General features: G+C 50.4%; 9 protein-coding genes across 9 annotated transcripts; 4 read left to right on the plus strand and 5 right to left on the minus strand.

Annotated features, from left to right (window-relative positions):
* Positions 1 to 8: 8 nt before the first annotated feature.
* MIND_00239500 (uncharacterized protein) lies at positions 9 to 1,838 on the minus strand (the record flags this gene model as incomplete). Its single annotated transcript, XM_037359278.1, has 6 exons — positions 9 to 192; positions 245 to 369; positions 417 to 455; positions 504 to 1,222; positions 1,270 to 1,306; positions 1,356 to 1,838. 6 exons carry the CDS (start codon positions 1,836 to 1,838, stop codon positions 9 to 11), a joined length of 1,587 nt encoding a protein of 528 aa, XP_037224373.1.
* A 574-nt stretch (positions 1,839 to 2,412) lies between these two features.
* On the plus strand, positions 2,413 to 4,006 carry MIND_00239600 (uncharacterized protein; the record flags this gene model as incomplete). Its single annotated transcript, XM_037359279.1, has 8 exons — positions 2,413 to 2,533; positions 2,578 to 2,642; positions 2,692 to 2,814; positions 2,862 to 3,118; positions 3,169 to 3,186; positions 3,229 to 3,729; positions 3,781 to 3,905; positions 3,960 to 4,006. 8 exons carry the CDS (start codon positions 2,413 to 2,415, stop codon positions 4,004 to 4,006), a joined length of 1,257 nt encoding a protein of 418 aa, XP_037224374.1.
* Positions 4,007 to 4,040: 34 nt separating this feature from the next.
* On the minus strand, positions 4,041 to 5,003 carry MIND_00239700 (Ubiquinone biosynthesis O-methyltransferase, mitochondrial; the record flags this gene model as incomplete). Its single annotated transcript, XM_037359280.1, has 3 exons — positions 4,041 to 4,391; positions 4,442 to 4,690; positions 4,740 to 5,003. 3 exons carry the CDS (start codon positions 5,001 to 5,003, stop codon positions 4,041 to 4,043), a joined length of 864 nt encoding a protein of 287 aa, XP_037224375.1.
* An 81-nt stretch (positions 5,004 to 5,084) lies between these two features.
* On the minus strand, positions 5,085 to 6,980 carry MIND_00239800 (uncharacterized protein; the record flags this gene model as incomplete). The annotated part of the gene is made up of 5 exons (XM_037359281.1): positions 6,420 to 6,980; positions 6,019 to 6,375; positions 5,859 to 5,975; positions 5,274 to 5,810; positions 5,085 to 5,222 (listed from the first exon to the last, which is right to left on the minus strand). Exons 1-5 carry the CDS (start codon positions 6,969 to 6,971, stop codon positions 5,085 to 5,087), a joined length of 1,701 nt encoding a protein of 566 aa, XP_037224376.1. The 5' UTR covers positions 6,972 to 6,980.
* A 312-nt stretch (positions 6,981 to 7,292) lies between these two features.
* MIND_00239900 (uncharacterized protein) lies at positions 7,293 to 14,741 on the plus strand (the record flags this gene model as incomplete). The annotated part of the gene is made up of 12 exons (XM_037359282.1): positions 7,293 to 8,308; positions 8,354 to 8,808; positions 8,855 to 9,701; positions 9,753 to 9,832; positions 9,887 to 10,375; positions 10,424 to 10,760; positions 10,804 to 11,549; positions 11,606 to 12,430; positions 12,476 to 12,544; positions 12,594 to 12,703; positions 12,757 to 12,924; positions 12,975 to 14,741. The coding sequence occupies 12 exons, from the start codon at positions 7,293 to 7,295 to the stop codon at positions 14,739 to 14,741; spliced, it is 6,909 nt and encodes a 2,302-aa protein (XP_037224377.1).
* A 66-nt stretch (positions 14,742 to 14,807) lies between these two features.
* On the plus strand, positions 14,808 to 15,748 carry MIND_00240000 (uncharacterized protein; the record flags this gene model as incomplete). The annotated part of the gene is made up of 2 exons (XM_037359283.1): positions 14,808 to 15,109; positions 15,163 to 15,748. The coding sequence occupies 2 exons, from the start codon at positions 14,808 to 14,810 to the stop codon at positions 15,746 to 15,748; spliced, it is 888 nt and encodes a 295-aa protein (XP_037224378.1).
* Positions 15,749 to 15,754: 6 nt separating this feature from the next.
* Positions 15,755 to 17,397, minus strand: MIND_00240100 (N-acetyltransferase domain-containing protein; the record flags this gene model as incomplete). The annotated part of the gene is made up of 3 exons (XM_037359284.1): positions 15,755 to 16,446; positions 16,505 to 17,185; positions 17,235 to 17,397. The coding sequence occupies 3 exons, from the start codon at positions 17,395 to 17,397 to the stop codon at positions 15,755 to 15,757; spliced, it is 1,536 nt and encodes a 511-aa protein (XP_037224379.1).
* Positions 17,398 to 17,492: 95 nt separating this feature from the next.
* On the minus strand, positions 17,493 to 18,277 carry MIND_00240200 (uncharacterized protein; the record flags this gene model as incomplete). Its single annotated transcript, XM_037359285.1, has 5 exons — positions 17,493 to 17,591; positions 17,640 to 17,670; positions 17,719 to 17,831; positions 17,880 to 18,200; positions 18,248 to 18,277. The coding sequence occupies 5 exons, from the start codon at positions 18,275 to 18,277 to the stop codon at positions 17,493 to 17,495; spliced, it is 594 nt and encodes a 197-aa protein (XP_037224380.1).
* A 302-nt stretch (positions 18,278 to 18,579) lies between these two features.
* MIND_00240300 (uncharacterized protein) lies at positions 18,580 to 20,626 on the plus strand (the record flags this gene model as incomplete). Its single annotated transcript, XM_037359286.1, has 2 exons — positions 18,580 to 20,350; positions 20,400 to 20,626. The coding sequence occupies 2 exons, from the start codon at positions 18,580 to 18,582 to the stop codon at positions 20,624 to 20,626; spliced, it is 1,998 nt and encodes a 665-aa protein (XP_037224381.1).
* Positions 20,627 to 20,650: the final 24 nt, after the last annotated feature.

A 20,650-nucleotide genomic window follows, 5' to 3' on the forward strand; every position in this document is an offset into this window, starting at 1 on the left:
CAAGCTCGCTAGATATCATCGGCGTAAAAGTCGTCCACAGGAGAATTGTTTGGCCTTGTGGGTCCGTTTTCCCGTGCAGCAACATGGTCTTCGATGAGTTTTATGACGGTAGGCGCATGGAGTGGTATGGAGGGACCATGGAAGCCATCAGGGTAAGCAGGGTCTGGAGGTTCATGAGGATACGTAAAGGTTCTGTTATCTGTTGATAAGCACATGAACACGGAAAAAGAGAGGTGCAACTAACGTGTCGTTCCAGACGGAGTAATGTGACATTCCCAACGATCGGCTTGTCCATTCATAGTCTCGAGCGAAACCCCCAGGAATGAATATTTCGATGACGGCGGACAGACGGTTTGGTTTCATTAGCACCTGAGAGAGATAGGAATAAGCCTTTCAATTCACAGAACCGCGCATACCAGATGTGTTAGTCCATTTCCATGAACTCCAAGCATGATCTGGGATATGCGTCATTGGACTGGCAAGGGACCATGGACCACAGTTACCGTTGTGCGAGACGTGACTCTGATTTGTTCATCTAATGACAGACGCTCAGCATGCACATCTTGAAACTCCCATTTTTTCCCTTGTCGATTTTTACGATCAACCAAATCTTGAATGGCAGACACCAGCGCGAGATTGTCTGCACCACGGAGGTGTCGTCGTGTCCCTTGTCGGTTGATGTAGGTGATAACCACGTGATCAGGCATTTGGAGCTCAGAATCAAGGCTCTCGTTGGAGTCTCCTCCAGCATATCTTGTCAGGGCTGCTCGTATGCTTGCCCACCAGTTGCCGATGAGGTCAATCTTGCCTTGCTTCGCCATCACCATCCAAGCTTGAGCCGCAGTTCGCTGAGTATGTGCGCCAGTCATGGGATTCCTGAAGGCAGCAGAGCGATCTACGAGCAAAGCAAGAGGGAAATGCCATGCTCGACCCATTTCCGTCTTTGTTGCATTGATGCGATCAACCCAGTCGATTGATGTCTCGACTGTGGCGGAAGGAAAAACAGCGCGCATTGCGTAGCCATTGAAGCCCGGTCCATCTCGCCACCCAGAGCCGTCGGAATGGATAAAGATTGCACGTGTGATGGTCGGGGTGTTGGTAGAAAGAAGAGGAGGCGTGAAGGACGCTGCAGGGATGGTAGAAGGAGGGGAAATCGTTCGGTCAAACGCGCCAAAAAGTAAGGCCCAGGTGCCAAACATAAGCTCTGCAACGAAATGAAAGTCTAAAGAATCGTGAGGTGGCGTTTAGACAAGGATACAATATGTTCACAGTGGTTTAAGAACTGAGGAGGGTCGTTGTACAACAGCTTGGCTAACATTAAAAACAGGCGAGAATCAAGAAGAAGATATGCTCACTGTTGTGCCCTCTAAAGTCAGGATTCGATTACGCTCCCCACGGCTAAGTTTGCCGCCCCATCTAGCCCTCGCTTCCTGGGGAGTTACGAAAGCCATGTCGCGTTCGGTGGGCATCCTTTCAGCATCGTTGGTGAGATTTCCTGGGAGACCGGTCGATGTCATTAGAGCGATGTCGGGGAAAGAGGGGCTTGAATTTGTGAGCAGGACAAGCGCTCCCTTGCTCATGTAAAGATCACGAAACAAGGTCCAGCCTGGCGCATGTGCGATTATTTCAGTTTGAGGAAGACTATAAGAAAGACCGAGGTCGAGCGGGGCAGGCTGAGAGGTCAGATAACCGCCTGTAGTTGCCGGAAAATGAGTGTCGTTGAAACGTAATGGAAGGCTGGTTCGGCGAGAGTCTGTTGCGAGAGAAGTGAAGAGATAGAAACAACAGCCACCAAGCAGAGCAAACACGACCTCTCTCCTTGAGATCTTGTAGCCCATGAAGGTTTAATGGAGGCTTCAGGCAACACGACACGCCCGATCGCTTCTACCCCTCTCTTGCTAGTGCTTTGCTTCATTGGGAGTTGCCTGTAAAATTGGGTTGTTCACATCACGTGATACTAGTTGCACCCAACCACCACCGACTTTTTTGCGACAAAGGACCTACTTCTATGAAAACTTTGTAATGTCACTACAAAGATGTTTCAAACTTGAACTCTGGCGCCGTGTTTCTAATGACTGAGGTTATTCCGAGACTGAAGCCGAGCTACCAACTCAACGGTCAAGTGAAACAGGTTTATATATAGCCATCTGCATAAGCTCGACCTTCTTTCTGGCGCCGCAGCACTAACTCATCCTGTGGTTGCCCGCGATTGCCAGAATCTTGCTGACCGAGGTCACCACTTTGCTTGCTCATCCTCCGCCCATTTAGCCAATCGGAATTAACTGCGCACGAATGATGGTTCTTTGACAATATCTCTTTCGGAATCTCCCAAAATAGTGTCAAGTTGTCGCCTGGATAAAAGCAACAACGAATGTCTTGTTGAGCTCAACGAAAACTTCGCTCCCACAAAAAATGAAGTGGTCCACCACTCATACGATCTTCGCTACCCTAATCTCCGCTGTGTCCGCTGATGCTGGGATCAAGACTATGGGCTCGTGGTCGTCGCATGACCCGTCCTCAGGAGCAGTATATTGTATGAACCTTTTTACTTGGTATACCAGCTAACGTTCTCCTTAGTCTTGACCAATGAGCCTTCGGGAAATTACGTTGTTTCGGCAGCCATCGGTTCTAACGGCAAGCTGGTAGGTCCTGCTGGCATTTTCTCCAATGCTAGCTCTCATTACTCTTTAGACATTGCACCAAGCTACACCCGCTGAGGGCGTCGGGAGCCATGGTCTTCCCAACACCGGCGGGGATCCCTTATTCTCACAAGGCTCAATCAAAGCCAGTGCAAGTGGAGGTATTCTGGCGGCGGTATGCTCTGAAAACGTGCCGAGATCCACATCTTAAGCATGGATCAGGTTAACTCGGGCTCAAACACCATCTCGATTTTCACCATCGACAAGCAGAACCCCAGTAGCTTGAAGATGCTAGGGAAACCTATTGGATCGGGCGGCGAATTCCCCATTTCAGTGGCTATCAACAAGGCGGGGAACATGGTTTGCGCGCTCAATGGTGGTTCGGTTAGCGGTGTCGCGTGCTTTGCGGTCGATAGCAAGAAAGCGACGATTACTCCAATTGCGAACACCGTCCGCAGTCTCAGTCTCAACCAAACCACGTAAGTTCCTCACGGATGGCAGCTTGCACTTACTGATTAATGCGCTATAGACCACCCAGTGGGCAAGTGTGATTATATGCCTTTCTCTCTTTTTCCTCATCATGCCTCAGACCTCCGGGTACTGCTAGCCACGTCATATTCTCGCCCGACGACACGCAGCTCATCGTCTCGGTCAAAGGTGTCCCGCCTACTCCGGGCTATCTGGCCCTTTGGAAGATCTCTGCAGATAGCTCATTGTCCACGCAATATAGCGCTCTTAAGCCAGCCAAGGGCGGTCTACTGCCATTCAGCCTTACGCCAATCCCAGGGAAAAGCGCAATTCTAGCGACTGATCCAGGCATTGGCATCGATATATTCGATTTCAGCTCTCCCGCTAGCAATGGTGTTGCCGCCGCAGAGTCATCAGCGTTTACGATCCCCGGTCAGGGTGCGGTCTGCTGGTCCAGCTTTTCGTCCAAGACAGGCCATGCTTATGTTATCGACGCTGGGAAGGCCCTTGTGTCTGAAATTAGCCTCGACGCGAACCTCAAACCTTCCATTGTGGCTCAATATTCTCAAGGTGCCGGCGCGGGTACGATTGACAGCGAGATAGCCACAGTTGGCAACACGGAGTTTGTTCACTTCGTCGATTTACTGCGCCCTCTTGACTGACTCTTCCATAGCTTCCTGTATGTTCTGGCTGCAAACGCGACTGCCATCAAGGTTTTGTCATTGGCGCCTGGCAAGGCGACACCGGTTCAGTCGGTCGACCTTGCTACTCCAGCCAAATTCGCTGGACTTGCTTTGCGTGCGTAGTCCCCTCTTTTGTGTCTAGTTTTCCAGCGTCTCACTCAGACAACAGAGGGTAGCTACCTACAAGGAATGACTACATATACTAAAGTTCACTGAGCTGAAAATGTAAATAAACGTGCTCAAATATCATTTACTTGCTATCTGATTCACTTGGGTATTGGATGGGTTTCCGTACCCAAAAGAGATAGTTGGCAGCGGTAGCGCCGTATGCTCCTCGTGGCGCGAGTATCCAATTCGAAGCCAATGGGTTATACACGAGACCCCGCACTTCAGCTTGCGTCCGTGGTGGTTGAGATGGGCTCTGGTCGATCCAATGCAACTTTCGGCGGAAAAAATCCGTCAACTCTTCTGGGCGGATGAATTTGGAGTGTGTGTGTGTCCCTTTTGAAACCTTGCCGAGCACATCTTCTGCCATGAAAATCGTGAGGAAGTAGGCGAGTGGTGTACGGGAGATTGTCGAGAGGAAGAGATGGCCTCCAGGCTAACGTGATTGAGTTAGTATCCATCTGGGGAGGAAGACATAAAGCTTACCTTTACGAGTTGAGAACAAGTATCAAGGAATGTAGAGGGGTTATCAACGTGTTCGAGCACTTCCATCGAGCAGACGACATCATACCGCTTGGACTCTTTCAACAGAGCTTCAGCCGGTGTGTGGAGGTACGAAAGCCGCGTAGAGGGACTAGAAAAGGCGGGGTCTTGCGTGGCATGGAGCCTCGCTATTGAAATATTCGCTTCAGATGCATCCACTCCAAGCGTGTTTGCTCCAGAACGAGCAAGACTCTGCAGAGTTGTCAGTGTTGATGACAGTGTTGTGTTTTCCCCGCCGCACCTCAGACAAAAGTCCTCCACCACAGCCTATGTCCAAAACATCAAGATTCCTAAGTCCAAAACCCTCCTCTAACAGCGGTTCTTGGTCGCGGGCAGTTTCAAGTAACTTTTCGCGTATGAAACGCATTCTGACTGGGTTCATTTGGTGCAGAAAGCTGAATTCGCCTTTCTCATCCCACCATTGTGAAGAGAGACGCGAAAAATGCGCGATTTCAGCCGGGTTGACAGTGGAAGCAGAATGGACGGCACGACGAAGGAGACGCATCACATGACCTCAAATGAAAGATGCCCGAATTGACCCTATTGACACAAGATATGCACATCATCGATCCACTACCACAACGATCTATTTCTTCCAGCTGAAGAAATTACTTATTAGTCCGCTGCTCGACGTAGTTCGAGTTGGCGCTGACCGGCTGGGAACTGGATCATCTGGACGAACGGGTGAAAGCACAGTCGGAATGTCGATTCCACCAATGGTAGTCTTGAAGTTATGTGGTCAGCTAAGTTTAATGAAAGGAAGCAGTTGACAAACCGCAGTCGTGGACAAGAAGTTGAATGAAGGCTGGGAGTTGGTAGGAAATATCCCTATAGTTCGTTTCTTCTTTTTCGCGGCAGGTGCTTCGTCCTCATCATCTGAGATAAGCTTGGACCCTCTAGGCTGGATTTGTTGATTGACGCGAGACCGAGGTTTTGTTTGGGCTGGCTCGCTCTCTTCACGCCTCCGTTTGGTTCTTGCTGCAGGTTTTGCTGAGTCCTCATCAACGGCCTTGGCTTTCCCTTTCGCTCTGGTCGGCTTACGCTCTTCCTCGCTGTCCTCGCTATCCTCCTTCGAGATAGTTTGAGACCGAGGTTTCAGCTTTGGGCGTTTGGCCGTAGGCTGTTTGGAAGTCGCCCGTTTCTTGGGCGGGGGCGGAACTTCCTCGATGTCATCATCCGATATATTAGATGGACCCGCAACGGCAGTTCTTAAGACAGGCTTTCTTGAGATTGGTCTTGCCGGTGACGATGGGACTACGTCGGCCATGTCGAGAGCGATTTCAGTCTCAGACACAGTAGGTGATACACGATGCTGCTCAAACAATGAACCAACGAAAACAGAAAGCGCATTAAAGCTTACGGGGTAAGATGATTGGGCCTCTTCGAGCGCCTGCTTGAGTTGTTCGATCTCTAGACGAGCTGCAGCTAGAGCGTTGGCTGACACCTCCGCTTCTTCACGCTGCTCTCCGGCGTAAACCTTGCAATAGTTGAGCACAAGATAGATGTGGTTTGATCCTGACCTCCAATTCTTTTGCATTCGCCTTGAATCTGGAAAGTTTCTCCTTTTCCTTTTTCAACTCTGCATCTCTCTTCTCGAGCCTCTGTTCTAGAGCTTTGACCTGCACCCCGAGGTCAACACTCTTCTTCCTCAAGAATTCCGTTTCTTCTCCGCCTTTATTCTCTAGATTCTGCCATCGATCTAATTGATGCTTTAGTTGATCATTGGTCCGCTTCAGTTCGTCATTTTGGCGTTCCAAGTCCTTGTGGGCTGTCTTAGCACCTTCTAATTGGAGATTTAGGCGCTCGAGCTTCGTCGTGGCTGAGTCTTTAGCAGATTCCAAACGTGTGTGGCTTTCACGAAGTTTGTCAAGGTCTTGCTGAGGGACGTAAGTGCGGTTCAGACTGGAATCGGATAACCGACCTCCAGGTTTGATTGTTGTTCTCCAAGAGCTTCTATCTCCTCTTCTTGCGCACGCAACTTCCCTTGTAGTTCCAGGATGTGGTCGTTTCCCTCTCGGCTGCTATACTTGAGTTGGTCTTCGAGATCTTCGATACGGGCTTCGAGTTGGGATTCACGGACCCGGAACATGGTGAGCTGAAAGTCACGATGAAGACAAGCGAGTTTTTGTTGTCGCGTAGCGTTTGTCTCTGTTAGGATTACATCCTCCGTTTCAACTAGTTTTGCCGTCAGACGAAGGTGGGCGAGTTGATGCGAGGAAAGGATTCGGTTGCAGCCTTCGCGAAAGGCTACGCGCTCCTCATTGAAATGAACCTTCATGTCGTGTATGCTTCGTTTATGGGATTCTGTGTGGTCATGCAAAGCGCGTTTATGTTTCTCTAGCAAGAGCGCGTTTTCATCGCCTAGTTTTTTGTTGAGATGCTCGAGTGTCCGGTTGCGCTGCACAAGATCGTCTATTTGGGTCATCATATTGCCTTCCACGGAAGGGGACGGGCGTGCCACTGAGCGCGACATCGAGGTCGACCTTGAACGAGTGATTCAGACTGTGACATGCGTGACATATTACCTTTCCCTCTCGCCGACCTATTTTTGCATTTTCTACGACGAAAACTCGATCCCAGAAGTGGCAATGTATAACGCGTCTACCGTCAGGATCACTCTCCCGGTCTGCTGCCTCGTTCAAGGGTCAAGCAAGGGTACAAACCTCCAGCAAGGCGCCCTGACTAGCGCTGAGAAAGTTTGGACAAAGTAGTGCCGTTGTGTGTGTGCCATAACGAAGCTTCTTTGACCGCACTTTCGCCCATTCACAATCGATAGGCGCCCTTGCATCTCTCAATGGACGACGCGCGTGCTCGACGACTCGACAAGCTCTTTAACGACGTTCTTCATGGGACACCACTCAGAAAGGGCACTTTCACACTGTTTCTGCAGGCTATTAGAAATCAGCAGGATCCGGCAACATGCATAAACAAGATCGTCGGTAGCCAAGGCGGCCTTGACGAATTCCGGGAAGCGATGAGGTTTGACCTCACTGATTCTTTCTTCAACGGGGAGGCAACACATATACTCGACTATCTCAAAGCACCGGAACTGGAAACCATCGCCGGTGGGAGACTTCTTCAACAAGTGCTTCGACATATTGTCGACCCCCCGATCTTCTGGGACAGGTTTGTCGCCGCCTTTGAGGATGGTCGACTTGCATTCCCCGCAGTGCGCGCTTTTGCGTGGCTCTTGCTCCAGCTATGCAAACTCCCAGGCGCCTTGGCAGACCCTTATATCAAAATTGCCGGCAACGACTTCCTACAGACGACATTGAGCACATCCGAAGACGACGAAACAAGAAGCATCAACTACCAGCTCAAACATATCGTCGATACCTGCAATGTCATAGCGCCAGATGACTTGGATGTTGACCTCCATCCTGGCGGCCGTCACGATAACGACTTTGCTGATTTCCGCCAAATTGCCATTCTACCCACCGCGGATGAAGTAGCTTCCTCTGAGCCTCCATTCATACGACGATATCGGCCTCTTGGTGAGATGGAGCCAAGTCAAGCCGCCGCTCAGTGCCTTGACAATCAGTTTCGCCTCCTCCGAGAGGACATGCTCTATGAAATTAAGGATGAGCTTAGTATTGCCTTTGGCAAGAAGAAGGGCCGTCACCGTGGTCTTGTTCTCGAGGGTTTCTCGCTCTCGGGCGACATATTTCACGGGACAGACGAACGACTATCAGCCTGGGGCATAGTCCTCGAGGCACGGCCAGACTTTTGGTTCTTCCACAAAGTAGCCGATCGGGACCGACGTAAATATGTCGATGAGAACAAACATATTTTCAAGCATCAAGCATATGTGTACGTCACTAGTTCACGTTGCCTCATACCTCACAGTTCCTCTAGATGCCTTCTTGTCAATGACCAGGTTGTCGCATTTCCAACCATTCATCGGGATGAAGAACGATTAGCCCAGAAGCCTCCGAAGCTTGTGCTACAGCTCCCTGATCGCAGGAGCACGGTCAAGACTCTACTGAGGCTCAAACAGCTCCCTCAACCCAAAATCAAGATCATTCAAATTGACACCGCCATCTTCTCTTACGAGCCGGTTCTCAAGGTGCTCCAGGGGATGAGAGGACTTCCTCTTGCTCGCGAAATCATCTGCTGGTCACCTAACAAGTCATTAGAGCCTCCAGCATATTTGTCGAAGAACAGCATCATTGAGGCAATCGAACGAAATCCTCGACAAGACCTTAAGCCATTGTTAGGCTTAAACAAGTCCATCGTATTAGATGAATCACAAGCAGTCTCCTTGCAAGCCGGCCTCACACAGAAGGTCGCTCTCATACAAGGCCCACCTGGTACGTGATTTTGCTTCATCTGCGGCTTGGTCTAACGGCGTTCTAGGCACCGGCAAGTCTTTCATCGGCGCTTTACTCGCTCGAATTCTAGAAAAGTCGGGCCGCAAAATCCTTGTTGTCTGCTACACTAATCACGCTTTGGACCAATTCCTCGAGGACATACTTGGTATGGGAGTACCTGATGATAAAGTTGTTCGTTTGGGTGGCAAGTCTACAGCACGGACGGAAGGGTTAAGTTTACATCGACAAAGTGGCGGTACTCGATTCACTCGAGCAGACCACCAGAATATAGATCGCACACGACAAGATGCCATTAACTTATACCGACGACTCGAGAGGACCCATGCCGACTTTTTGAAGCGTTTCGTGGACATTCTTGCCTACCTTGAGTTTGAGGAGCCCGACTTCTTTGACGCGCTCACGATCCCAAAGTCGGAAGATGGGATGAGTCAGGTTGGGAAAAGCGGCAAGAAACTTCAGCCATGGTATCTTGTCAATCGATGGGAGATGGGCACCGACGCAGGAGTCTTCAAAAATCTACTGGCTACCACCTCCGTTTGGAAGATGGACCCTGCTTCACGCAAACTCAAAATCGAACAATGGACAGATGCTATCCGTAAAGAGCAGGTAGACGAAATCGCTCGTCTTGGCGATGCCTTCAACGAGTGTCAGCGTGGAATCGAGCAGACATTCCGCCAGCGTGACGTCTCCATTCTGTGCTCGAAGCAGATCATTGGGTGCACGACAACCGGTGCAGCCAAGTATGCGCGAGACATTCGTCACGTAAATGTCGATGTCCTCCTTGTTGAGGAAGCGGGTGAAATTTTGGAAAGTCACGTGATAACCGCTCTTGGACAGCAAACAAATCAAGTCATCCTCATCGGCGACCACCAGTATGTATGCTCATTGTGTTGTCATTCTTTTCTGAATAATGAAAATCTTAGGCAACTCCGACCCAAGGTCAACAACTACCAGCTTACAATTGAGAAGGGCGAAGGTTATGACTTGAATCGGTCTATGTTTGGTGCGCGGTGACTTGTGAGGCCAGTCAAACAGAAATAGCTGACACATCATCCAGAGCGATTGGTTCTTGAGGGCTATCCACATCGCACTCTAATGAAGCAACATCGCATGCGTCCGGAAATTTCGAACTTGATCCGAACTTTGACGTATCCCGATCTGATTGATGATGCCTCCACACTCAATCGACCCAACCTACGCGGAGTCTGCGATAATCTAGTGTTCATCCGCCATGACAAGCCGGAGGATGAAAATCCACACATCCAGAACCAGGCAGATTGGGGCTCGAAGTCATCGAAGCGCAACAACTACGAGGCTCAAATGGTTTTGAAAGTCGTCAAGTATCTCGGACAGCAAGGTTATGGAACAGATAAGATTGTGGTCTTGACACCATACCTCGGACAGCTGGGAGAACTTCAATCTGTACTCAAGGCGGAGAATGACCCCGTTCTGAACGACTTGGACTCCTACGATCTGGTGCGTGCAGGACTTTTGCCTGCTGCTTCAGCAAAGGGTTCACGAGGAAAGCTACGGATTGCAACCATCGGTATGATCCAGCCTTTTGCGTTGAAAGTTTTTATTAATTCCTCTCCAGATAACTACCAAGGCGAAGAGAGTGAAATCGTTGTGACGTCGCTAACTCGTAGCAATGCTGGAAACGATATTGGTTTTATGTTTGCTCCGGAGCGTCTCAATGTTCTGTTGTCCCGCCCTCGTAATGCTTTCATCATGATAGGCAACCCAGATACGTTCATCAAGTCGCGAAAGGGCCACGAATTGTGGACCAAATTCTTCGACATGATGAAGAGTGGTGGACATGTCTATGACGGCCTTCCCATTAAATGCGAACGTCATCCGGATCGCACCTCCATCCTAAAGACCCCTGGCGAGTTCGAAACGGAAAGCCCTGATGGGGGATGCAAGGAACCTTGGTATGTGTGACTTCGTTTCGCTATTGCTCTGATCGTATATTAGTGGAACCATGCTCAACTGCGGCATTCATCCGTGTCCTTCAAAATGCCATCAACTGTCTGATCATTCCAAGATGGAGTGTAGTCATATCATCGAAAGCAAGTGTTCACAGGGCCATGCTCGGTCTTGGAAGTGCGGCAAAGGTCCACCATTGACCTGTCATAAATGTGAACAAGAGACAAAGGCTGCCGAAGCGAAGGCGAAACGAGACTTTGACCTCCAGCAGCAGCGTGAAGCGGCAGAACTAGCCTACAGGCGGAAACTTGCGGCAATTGACGCAGAGATAGCGGCAAAGAAAGAAGAAATACGAGAGGCTCAAGTTGAAGCAGAACGTGCTCGCACCCTTGAACAGCGAGAAAACGATTTGAAGAGCATGTCGGTGCCGCGTGTGAAGAAGAGCGCACCTCCCATCTCACCTGCCACTCCTCCGGCGCAACAACCCAACCCATCCAAGTCAGTAAGCGGTGTGCCAACCTCCGAAGCGGCACCGCCCCAACCGGTCGTCAAGGATCTTTCACCCAACACTCTCAAGATTCCGATTTCACCTTCATCTCTAGAGTGGCAGAGGCAGAAGGACATTGAAGGTGCTAACGAGCCATCTATCGATGCGATCATGGCAATGATTGGCCTCGAAGAAGTCAAATCTCAGCTTCTTGAAATCAAGGCTACGATAGATACCTCGATACGCCAAGGGACCTCACTCAAGAAGGAACGTTTCAACATCACGTTCTTGGGCAATCCGGGTACAGGTTAGCGAACTATTCTCCGTTTTGTATCAGTGTAGTGACAAAGCCACTGTTTCCAGGTAAAACGACGGTTGCACGACAATATGCAAAGTTTTTGGCCTCTGTCGGAGTCATTCCTGGTAATGAATTTGTCGAGACAACCGGTTCACGACTGGGAAATGACGGCGTGGCTGGTGCTAAGAAGATGCTCGAAGGAGTCCTCAATGCAGGGGGCGGCGTTGTTTTCGTCGACGAAGCCTATCAGCTTGCTGAACACCGCGGACCAGAGGTCTTGGACTTCTTATTGGCGGAGATGGAAAACAACGTTGGGACGATCGTTTTCATTTTTGCTGGCTATGTGAAGGAAATGGAGAAATTCTTCGAGCATAATCCCGGACTCACAAGTCGTGTCCCACATCAGTTCAAATTTGCCGACTACACCGATGCCGAACTGCTGGGCATTTTCGCTCATCTTATCCATGACAGATTTGCTGGCAGAGCTCAGGTCGAAGATGGGCTTGACGGGCTTTATGCACGAGTTGTGGTCCGGCGTTTGGGTCGTGGTCGAGGCTCTCCTGGTTTCGGTAACGCCCGTGCTCTAGAGAATGTATTCCAGCAAATCAGAAAGCGACAAGCAACTCGTCTAACGAAACAGCGAGCGGAAGGTCTCAAGCCCGATGATCTATTTTTGACCAAGGTAGATCTTATTGGTCCCGATCCCTCTCTCGCCACCAAAGAATCCAAGGCCTGGACGAGTCTTCAGCAGCTAATCGGCCTACAATCAGTCAAAGAATCGGTGCAAACCTTGTTGGACATACTTGGCACAAATTACCAACGGGAAATCCAAGAGAAAAACCCACTTGACGTGTCCCTCAACCGTGTGTTCTACGGAAACCCTGGGACAGGTCCCCGCATTTCCCTTGCAGTCGTTTTTTTCTGATGAAATCCAGGTAAAACTACTGTCGCCAAGCTCTACGGACAGATTCTCGCTGACATTGGTATGATCAGTAAGGGTGAAGGTGCGCAAACATGTAAGAAAGTCGACAGGAATACAGAACCTTTCTTTAGTTGTTATAAAGAATCCAGCCGACTTCGTGGGGGCGGTTCTCGGTGGCTCGGAGCAGCAGACGAAGCAAATCCTCGCCAGTACGGAAGGCAAAGTATTAGTCATCGACGAGGTATGTCTACCTCTCTTCTCGCTCACCCAACTTTGATGGTAGCAAATTAACAGGCTTATATGCTGTATAATGGAAACGGGCTAGGGGGAAGCGGGAGTCAGGCGGACCCCTTCAAAACTGCAGTAATCGACACTATCGTCGCGGAAGTTCAGAGTAATCCTGGAGACGACCGTTGTGTGCTCCTGTTGGGCTATGAGGACAAGATGGTGGAGATGTTCCAGGTAATGATCTCTTTCTGCGAAATGTGCTTTGTGATGGCAACTTCGTCTAGAACGTCAATCCAGGTCTTTCTCGACGGTTCAACATTGAATCCCCTTTCCGATTCGAAGACTTTGATTCAGCTGAACTCCTCCAAGTTCTTGAATTCAAACTTAAAAGCCAGCATTTGGACGCCTCACCAGCAGCGAAGCATGTTGCGATCGACGTGCTTTCGCGCGCTAGCATGCGACCCAATTTTGGTAACGCAGGCGAAGTCGAAAATATGTTGGGACTGGCCAAGCAACGCTTCCAGGCTCGTCAGCGCAAAATTCCGAGAGAGCAAAGGTCCAGCGACGTGGTATTTGAACCTGAAGATTTCGACCCGGATTTTGCTCGTAATCTTAATGCGACCACGAATATTGTCAAGCTATTCGAAGATGTCATTGGCTGCGAGGATATTGTCAAAAGACTTTCTGAGTATCAAGCTGTTGCAGCGGTCGCCAAACAACGAGGACAAGACGTCCATGCTCTTATTCCGACCAACTGGGTCTTCACTGGCCCGCCTGGAACAGGAAAGACTACGGTTGCACGGAAGATGGGTCAGGTTTATTACGATATGGGCTTTCTATCGTCACCGGAGGTCGTTGAATGCGGCGCTTCAGATCTGGTGGGGCAATATATCGGGCATACCGGCCCAAAGACAACCAAGTTGTTAGACAAGGCGCTGGGTCGGGTGCTTTTCGTTGACGAGGCTTATCGACTCGGTGAAGGGCAGTTTGCGAAGGAAGCGATCGACGAACTTGTTGGTTTGCTGACTCAGACAAAATACCATGGCAAGCTGGTCGTCATCCTCGCTGGTTATACTGACGACATGCATCGCCTTTTGTCGGTCAATTCCGGGCTTGCTAGTCGTTTCCCAGAGGAATTACCCTTCCCACATATGGCTCCAGCCCAATGTCTAAAGGTTCTCAAGATGGACCTTCAGAAGAGTCAGGTTGAGCTCGACGACACAAATGCAGTCAAGATGATGGAATTGATTGGGCAGATGTCCAAATTGCGAGGCTGGGGAAATGCACGAGACATGAAGACCATTGCCAAATCTATGATCAGTATTGCTCTGCGTTCTGCTCAGCCTGATCAAGCAACGATTCAGCTAGATTCGCAAAAGGCTCTTGAGTGTCTACAGTCACACCTGCAGCGTCTTGCTTCTAGAGAAAATTTCAGCACTCCCAAACCGTCACTCGATGTCAGTCTGTTTCAAACTCAGGATGCAGGGCCTGCACCTTCATTTTCGACGAACACGACTACTCAAACAGCGCAACCGCCAGCCGAAGACGAGGTCGAGCCAGAACTAGAGGTTCATGACACGAGACGAGATGCTGGAGTTTCCGATGCTGTTTGGAACCAACTCCAAGCAGACAAGGAGGCAGAGGAATCCGCGAGAAAAGAGCGTGAAGCGGCTATTCTTGAAGCTCAAAAGGAACTCCAAGCGGCTGAGGAAAGAGAAGCGCGTCGAAAGGAAGAATTAGCGGAGGCGGAACGATTGGCCACACAAGCACGTGAGCAACGCGAGAGAGACGAGCTGAAACGCAAAATGGAGCTCTTGCGCCTACAAGAATTGCTAGAAAGACGTGAGAAGGAACGGAGATTACAAGAACTAGAACGACGTAGAATGGAAGAGCAACAGGAGCGACAGAAAGAGGCCAAAGCCCAGGCGGCACTTCGTACAATGGGTGTTTGTGTTGCAGGGTATAGATGGATCAAGCAAGCGAGTGGGTATCGCTGTGCGGGAGGTTCTCATTTCGTCAGCAACGCACAATTAGAGAACAGCTATCACTAGTAGAGTAAGTAGAGTAGAGTAACGAGAGACAATGAGACACGTGACAACTGCTACTTCTCTTCGTCCATGGCGCCTGGGAGGCCTGCTCGGTCAATAAAGATACGTGTACCCCGACATAATGCACAGAAGATCGGGGCGAAACTAAGTGGAGAAGTTCAGCAACAAGCTCGCAAACAAGCAATTCGGGTAGACACAACTCAACCAAACAGCGAATCATCTGCCGCAATTGCTCAGGCTGTTGTACGGATGACACTCTATAATACTTCCAGCTCGCTGAAGCAGAGACAGGAAAGCGCGTCTGAATGGAATTCCTTGCTTATAACAGCGAGGGCAGAGCGGGGTCCTCAGTGGGATGTTGGCACCCAAGTGTGCGTGGGCATCCTCCTTCTCTCTCGATGCAAACTAACATTGTTGTTGTCAGCTTCCATATCGACCAATACTCCGAACTATACTATGACTCAACACCGTTGTTTGACGCTGTCAAAAAGCAAAGCGATGTCGAGCACGCCGAGGAGCGGAAACAGCAGCAACAAGCGCAAGAGCAACACGCGCAAGCCCAACAGGCGTATCGGGAAAGAGAACAAGAGCGTGCGAGGGAAAGGGAATTGCAACTGCAAAACGTGCAGCAAATGGCATTGCTTGACCAGCCTCCATCACCTCCCCCTCCTCAACAATACAACAATGTTAATCCTGGCGGGTATGGCAGCTACCCTCCTCAGAATATCAGTCCGATGCGAGGGCCATATGGCGGAGGGGCACCACCGTTTAACCCGGGGCCAGGCTATTACAACAACGCCATGGGCCAGTCACCATCGAGAATGGGAATGCCAGCTATGGACCCGAGAATGGGAATGGGTGGAGGTATGGGTATGGACTTTGGGCATATGGGAATGCCAATGGGAATGAATCGGGGTGGGATGATGGCTCCTCCAAGCCCACCTCGGCGACCACCCAGAACTGGGAGTGCTTACGACGATGCTGCTTACAATCCTGCGTTAGACCGATAGTGCGATTCATGATTTGCGTTCCACAATCTTATCAACGAGCTCCTTCCCGCCATTCTCCCAATCATCCCAACAAACAGCGAGTAACACACTATGTCGCCCCAAGCCAGCCCCTCGTCCATTTGATACCTGTTTCCCCTCTCTTCCTGGTGGGAGAACCCAGTTCCATCTCATCACACCCTCAACTTTCATACCCATTCTCTCTGCCGCTCGTAAACTCGCAGTATTTTCTTCATTCGCCGTCCATTGAACGCGCCTGAAACCTAGCCCACCATCGCTCGGCAGATTGAGGCAGTAGCGCATGACTAAGCCGATTGCATTCGACGCCACAAACGTTCGTTGAAAGTCAGGGAAAATAACAACCGGCCCAATCTCAGTCGAGAGGTTGGCGAATGATGTGTGTAGTAGGCCGATAATTCCGGCAAACGAGTCTTGCCTTGTCTTATCAATGATGGCGAAGAGGATTGTACCGGGGTCAGCGAGAAAGGTTTCGAGGATTTCGGGTGTGAAGTCGATAGCGAAATAACGGAGGAGTCCGTGGTGAGCTCCCACAATAGAGAAAAACGCCTCGCTGTGTACGGCGGGAGAGAAGACCTCTAGCTTGACTCGTGATGTTTCGAGGGCGGTTTCAGTGAATGGCGGACGGAAAGTAGCCATTTGTGACTCAGTACTAATCTCAGTGTCCATTGTGATCGTTGATACTTATAGACGCCAAACGCGGGGTTACCAGAAACAAACAAATATACTCTTAGAACGGACCTGTAGTGCGGGTATTCACATCAAACGAAGGAGCGCGAGTCAACTGTCTCCCTTGCGACGCCAAACTTGGTGTCAGCCCAGATCCCCCACTATGCTGAACTCGGCTCGGACTCTTTCTGCTGGTGTCGCCCGCCGAATAGACTCTTGCGCGAGACGGTCGATGCCTTTGGGCGTCGCTTGGATGAAGGGTGCTTGCCGAAACTGAGCGAGGACCCATAAATGGTCGAACAGCCAAATTATTGAGGTTGCGAGTTGGAAAGATATCACGAGTCATAGAACGAGGAGAACCAGGGGAAGTCATCGGGCGTGATAGAATTTGGTATTCAGTGGCAAGAGGGCTGCTTGGTCGGGAGGCATAAGCGGGAGGCGGTGGCGTCAAATTTGGAGTAGACATGTCAGGAATCAGCGAGCCGCGTATCGTAGAGGTCTGGTATCGCAGGCTTGGAGTATGACTTGTAGCCTTGGGCTTGGGGGAATCGTGCGTCGAAAAGCGGTCGCGGGAACGGGAGTACAGCCAGAACATGAGGCTTCTCTTGTCAGCTTCTTCAGGAGGACCAAACTCGACATCTCTAGAGGACTTGTTGACAGTTTGAGTGCGTTGGCGACGCATACGGAAGAGTGGGTAGAGATAGAAGCACATGAAAGCGACAAAGAGAAGTACGCTGATGACAAGAGCCGTTACTGAGTGCTGTCATAAGTCTGGGCAAGACTGGCGAGACGATTTGCTCACCGCTGATAGTGTTTATAGGTTGAACACGGACGTGTATGATCTCGCCATTGACTGTAGGACCGACATCGAGAATGAAGGGACCGCCAAAGAGAGAGTATGCGGCATCACGAGGAAGCTTCAGCTTGCACGGGAAACGACAGTGGGCTGCAGCGAGCGTGGACATAAACGAGTGTGAGGTACGGTGTGGGGCGAGATGATGGTTTGAGACAAAGGAACGTTTTTTCGATCAGCATGTCATTGTAACAAGTACATTCAAATTCACACATACGACTGCAGTTTATATGACTCCTGTCGCTTCCGAGCGGAAAGCACCAAGGTCGCTATTTCACAACAAGCAAAAACTAGGTCCAGCCCAAGCTAAGTAACAAAGTTATCAACGAGCATTGTGAGTCTGGAATGACGCACCATCACGGCGTTATCGAGAAACCAGTCACTGCTTTGAGGCTGTCAATATTGGATGAGACACGGCGAAAGGCACGCATACCTCGGATATTTCGAGTCCTTCGAGGTTGTCGGGTTCAGGTTCTCCAACTCATGAAGCCTTGCTGTCTTTACGGCCATTACTATGAGCTCGAGTAGCCAATAGACAAGGAAGATCTGTCTAACTTGAGCAACCAGTGGAATTGGAACAACACGCCAACGCACCTGAACAATTTCATTGGATCGGCCAGGAATGCGTTCACGCCACAAAACAGCAAATGCACAGATAAGTCCGATTGTATTGACAGGCAAAAGCCCATAGCCAAGGTCTTCAAGGCCAAGACGAATGAGCTCGAGGAGGGTCATCGCAATCTGTGCGGCAACAAGGACAAGATATGCAATGTGGATCCATTTCTTCAGTCTCAGTCGTGGTTCATTTGCAGTTTTGGCTTTTCGAAAGTTGAAATGCAGCGCTAGCACTACGATGAAAAGGAAAGAGGGAAGGGGCACGATAGCAGTATCCAGAGTGCACGTTGACGGAGAACCCTAGGGGACATTAAACTAGATGGCGCAGTGGAGAACGTTGAGCTCACAGGCAAAGGGAATCTGTGTTGGCAGAGCATGAAGGTGAGAGGGAACCCCGAGGCTATTCATTTCACGATGGTCACAGCGTCATTCACGGGACAATGAAAACAAAGAAAGCTCAAAAACGGATGCCATTGCCAAAGAAAATCCCAGTCGTATTGAGACGACAGAGGTGGAGAGGGTCAGAGAGTAGGGTCCTGCTCACTGTGACCCAGGCATCACACTGCTTTTTTCTTGACCACCATCGACTCATCGAAGGACTCCTGAAGCTGTGTCGCTTAAGGTGCATTAACTCAAACCTACATCCTCTATCCATCCTTACTCCAACTCAGAGACCAGCATGGATGGCTCAGAATCCCTCTTTGGCTCTCCTCCGCCAAGTCCAACCAGAGGTAGGTCACCATCGCCTGCCTTGGCTCTTCCTGGCGCGACTGCAAATATCGATTGGAATTCTTCTACACAAAACGTGGGGACCATTGCACTTACTGGTTCCCAAAATGTTTCTGAACTTCCTGTCAATCCATTAGCCTTGTCGTTGAGCGATGCTCCTCGACCTCCGGCCCAGCCGTTAGAGGCTCGAGGAAATGCCTCGGTTGCTCCAATTTCGTCAAGACCGCCACCAGTCAAAATTACCCCTCGACGACCCAAGCATTCAGAGCCAATCGAAGGCCCATCATCACCACCAGTCAGAGTTATTTCTCGACGACCCACGCCTCCTCCGATATATCTACCGGGCCCCTCCGAACCTCTTCCACCCAATCTACTTCGGAGCCAGATTAACCTACTTGGCACTGCTGGCGTGGTTGCCGGATTACGTCCATCTCAACTTGTGGTCAAACCTGTTGACCCCCCTGGCACAACTTCCACTAATCCGATTGTCATCCAAGACCCGCCTCCTACTCCCCAGACACCGCGTCGGCAATTGCGTCCACGTGTGCAACCATCCGATGCTGATGTCATCCACCTTTCTCCTCCAAGCACTCGGGATATAATCAAAGCCCTCGTCGAGCAGGACGAGGTGTACGATGTTCTAAACGACATTATGAAATTTGTTGCAACTCGTCCAACCTTCACTTCGGCCACCCCTCGACAGCGGTCTACAACTCCAACAGATGAGCGTGGGAAGAAACGGCGCAAACTGCGGCATGTTCCCGCTGGCGCGCATCTTTGGGATGTGCCGTTTCCTTTCAACGAAGGCGAGGGTCCGGAAAGTTATCAAGCTGATTGGGCGAAGCAGCGGGGAAAGAAATTGATTTCCGACCTTCTCAGTCTCATCAAAAGTGCGACGAAGCGAGCAGCGCTGAAAAATCGCGTCGTAAAGCGACAGCTTCCAACTCTGGCAGAGCTTGCGGCGATCAATAAACACTACAACATCGATCGTGTCCCATCACCTATAAACTCGGAGGTCTTGGCTGATGCTAGCAATTCCACACGACCACCGATTCCTCATCCTCCTCCAGTGGACCCGCTGGATAAACTTCTGTCCTCGCTACTATCAGCACCCTTGAGCGAACCATTGATGTTGGACAGCGGAGCGAGTACACCAAATCCAAATGACCCTCTGCTTGATTTTGATCCTGGTCTCTTCAATAGTTGGATGGACATATTCCAGACCTTCCCTGCGCCCGCCGAGGGTTTTTTCCCCAATCAGGACGTAGCAATGCAGCCTGCTGCTGGCCAATCCGTAATCAGTACACCTTCTCTGGACCTGGATTTCGCCCCGCTTCCCGTAAATAATACGTTGGTTGACGATTCTCTCATCGACCCTGTGTTGCTCGCTTTGTCAACGTCGAATGTCGCGTCTTTGGACTCTGCCTCGCTTGACTGTCCATCTCTGGTGGGCTCTCCAATACCCTCGTCGAGTTCGTTTATGTCCGAGGTCTTTACTCCTGCTTTGTCGGAAGGTGGGTTTGGTGAATTTGGCATCGTCCCAGGCGAAACTTCAAGTATACCGGCACCTCATGTGGATAAGGGTAAACAGAGGGAGGTAGTCGACCACTTATCGGCGTGGACGGAGACGGAGAAGGACGCCCTCTCTTTTCTTGAAGCAACCTCAATGGCAAGTATGAGCGGTCAGGCCTTGGCTCTCATGAATCAACCAGGCGGTCAAGGTATGTGGCGTCGCGCACTCCGAAACATCCTGCTCAACAAAGGCACAAGGTGAAGGGTATGGTTCAGAGGGTATGCTGGGTCAGAAAGATGTGGAGTTCTCGATGTTGCCCACCCAGCCAATTCTGGGAAATGCTGTCAAGGCCAACGTCCTCGCTCGTGCCAAGGCGCGGCGGCAACAGCTGGTGGAAGAGATCACGAGAACCAGGATTGCACTGTGGGAAACAACAATTGAAGGGGGTGTTTTGGCGACTCTTGTGAACAAACTCAGTACGTAGCATATAAAAAATAAAAATCTGATC

The sequence above is a fragment of the Mycena indigotica genome (assembly GCF_014461135.1).
Source record: "Mycena indigotica strain 171206Taipei chromosome Unknown Mind.scaff0002, whole genome shotgun sequence".
Classification (NCBI taxonomy): Eukaryota; Fungi; Basidiomycota; class Agaricomycetes; order Agaricales; family Mycenaceae; genus Mycena; species Mycena indigotica.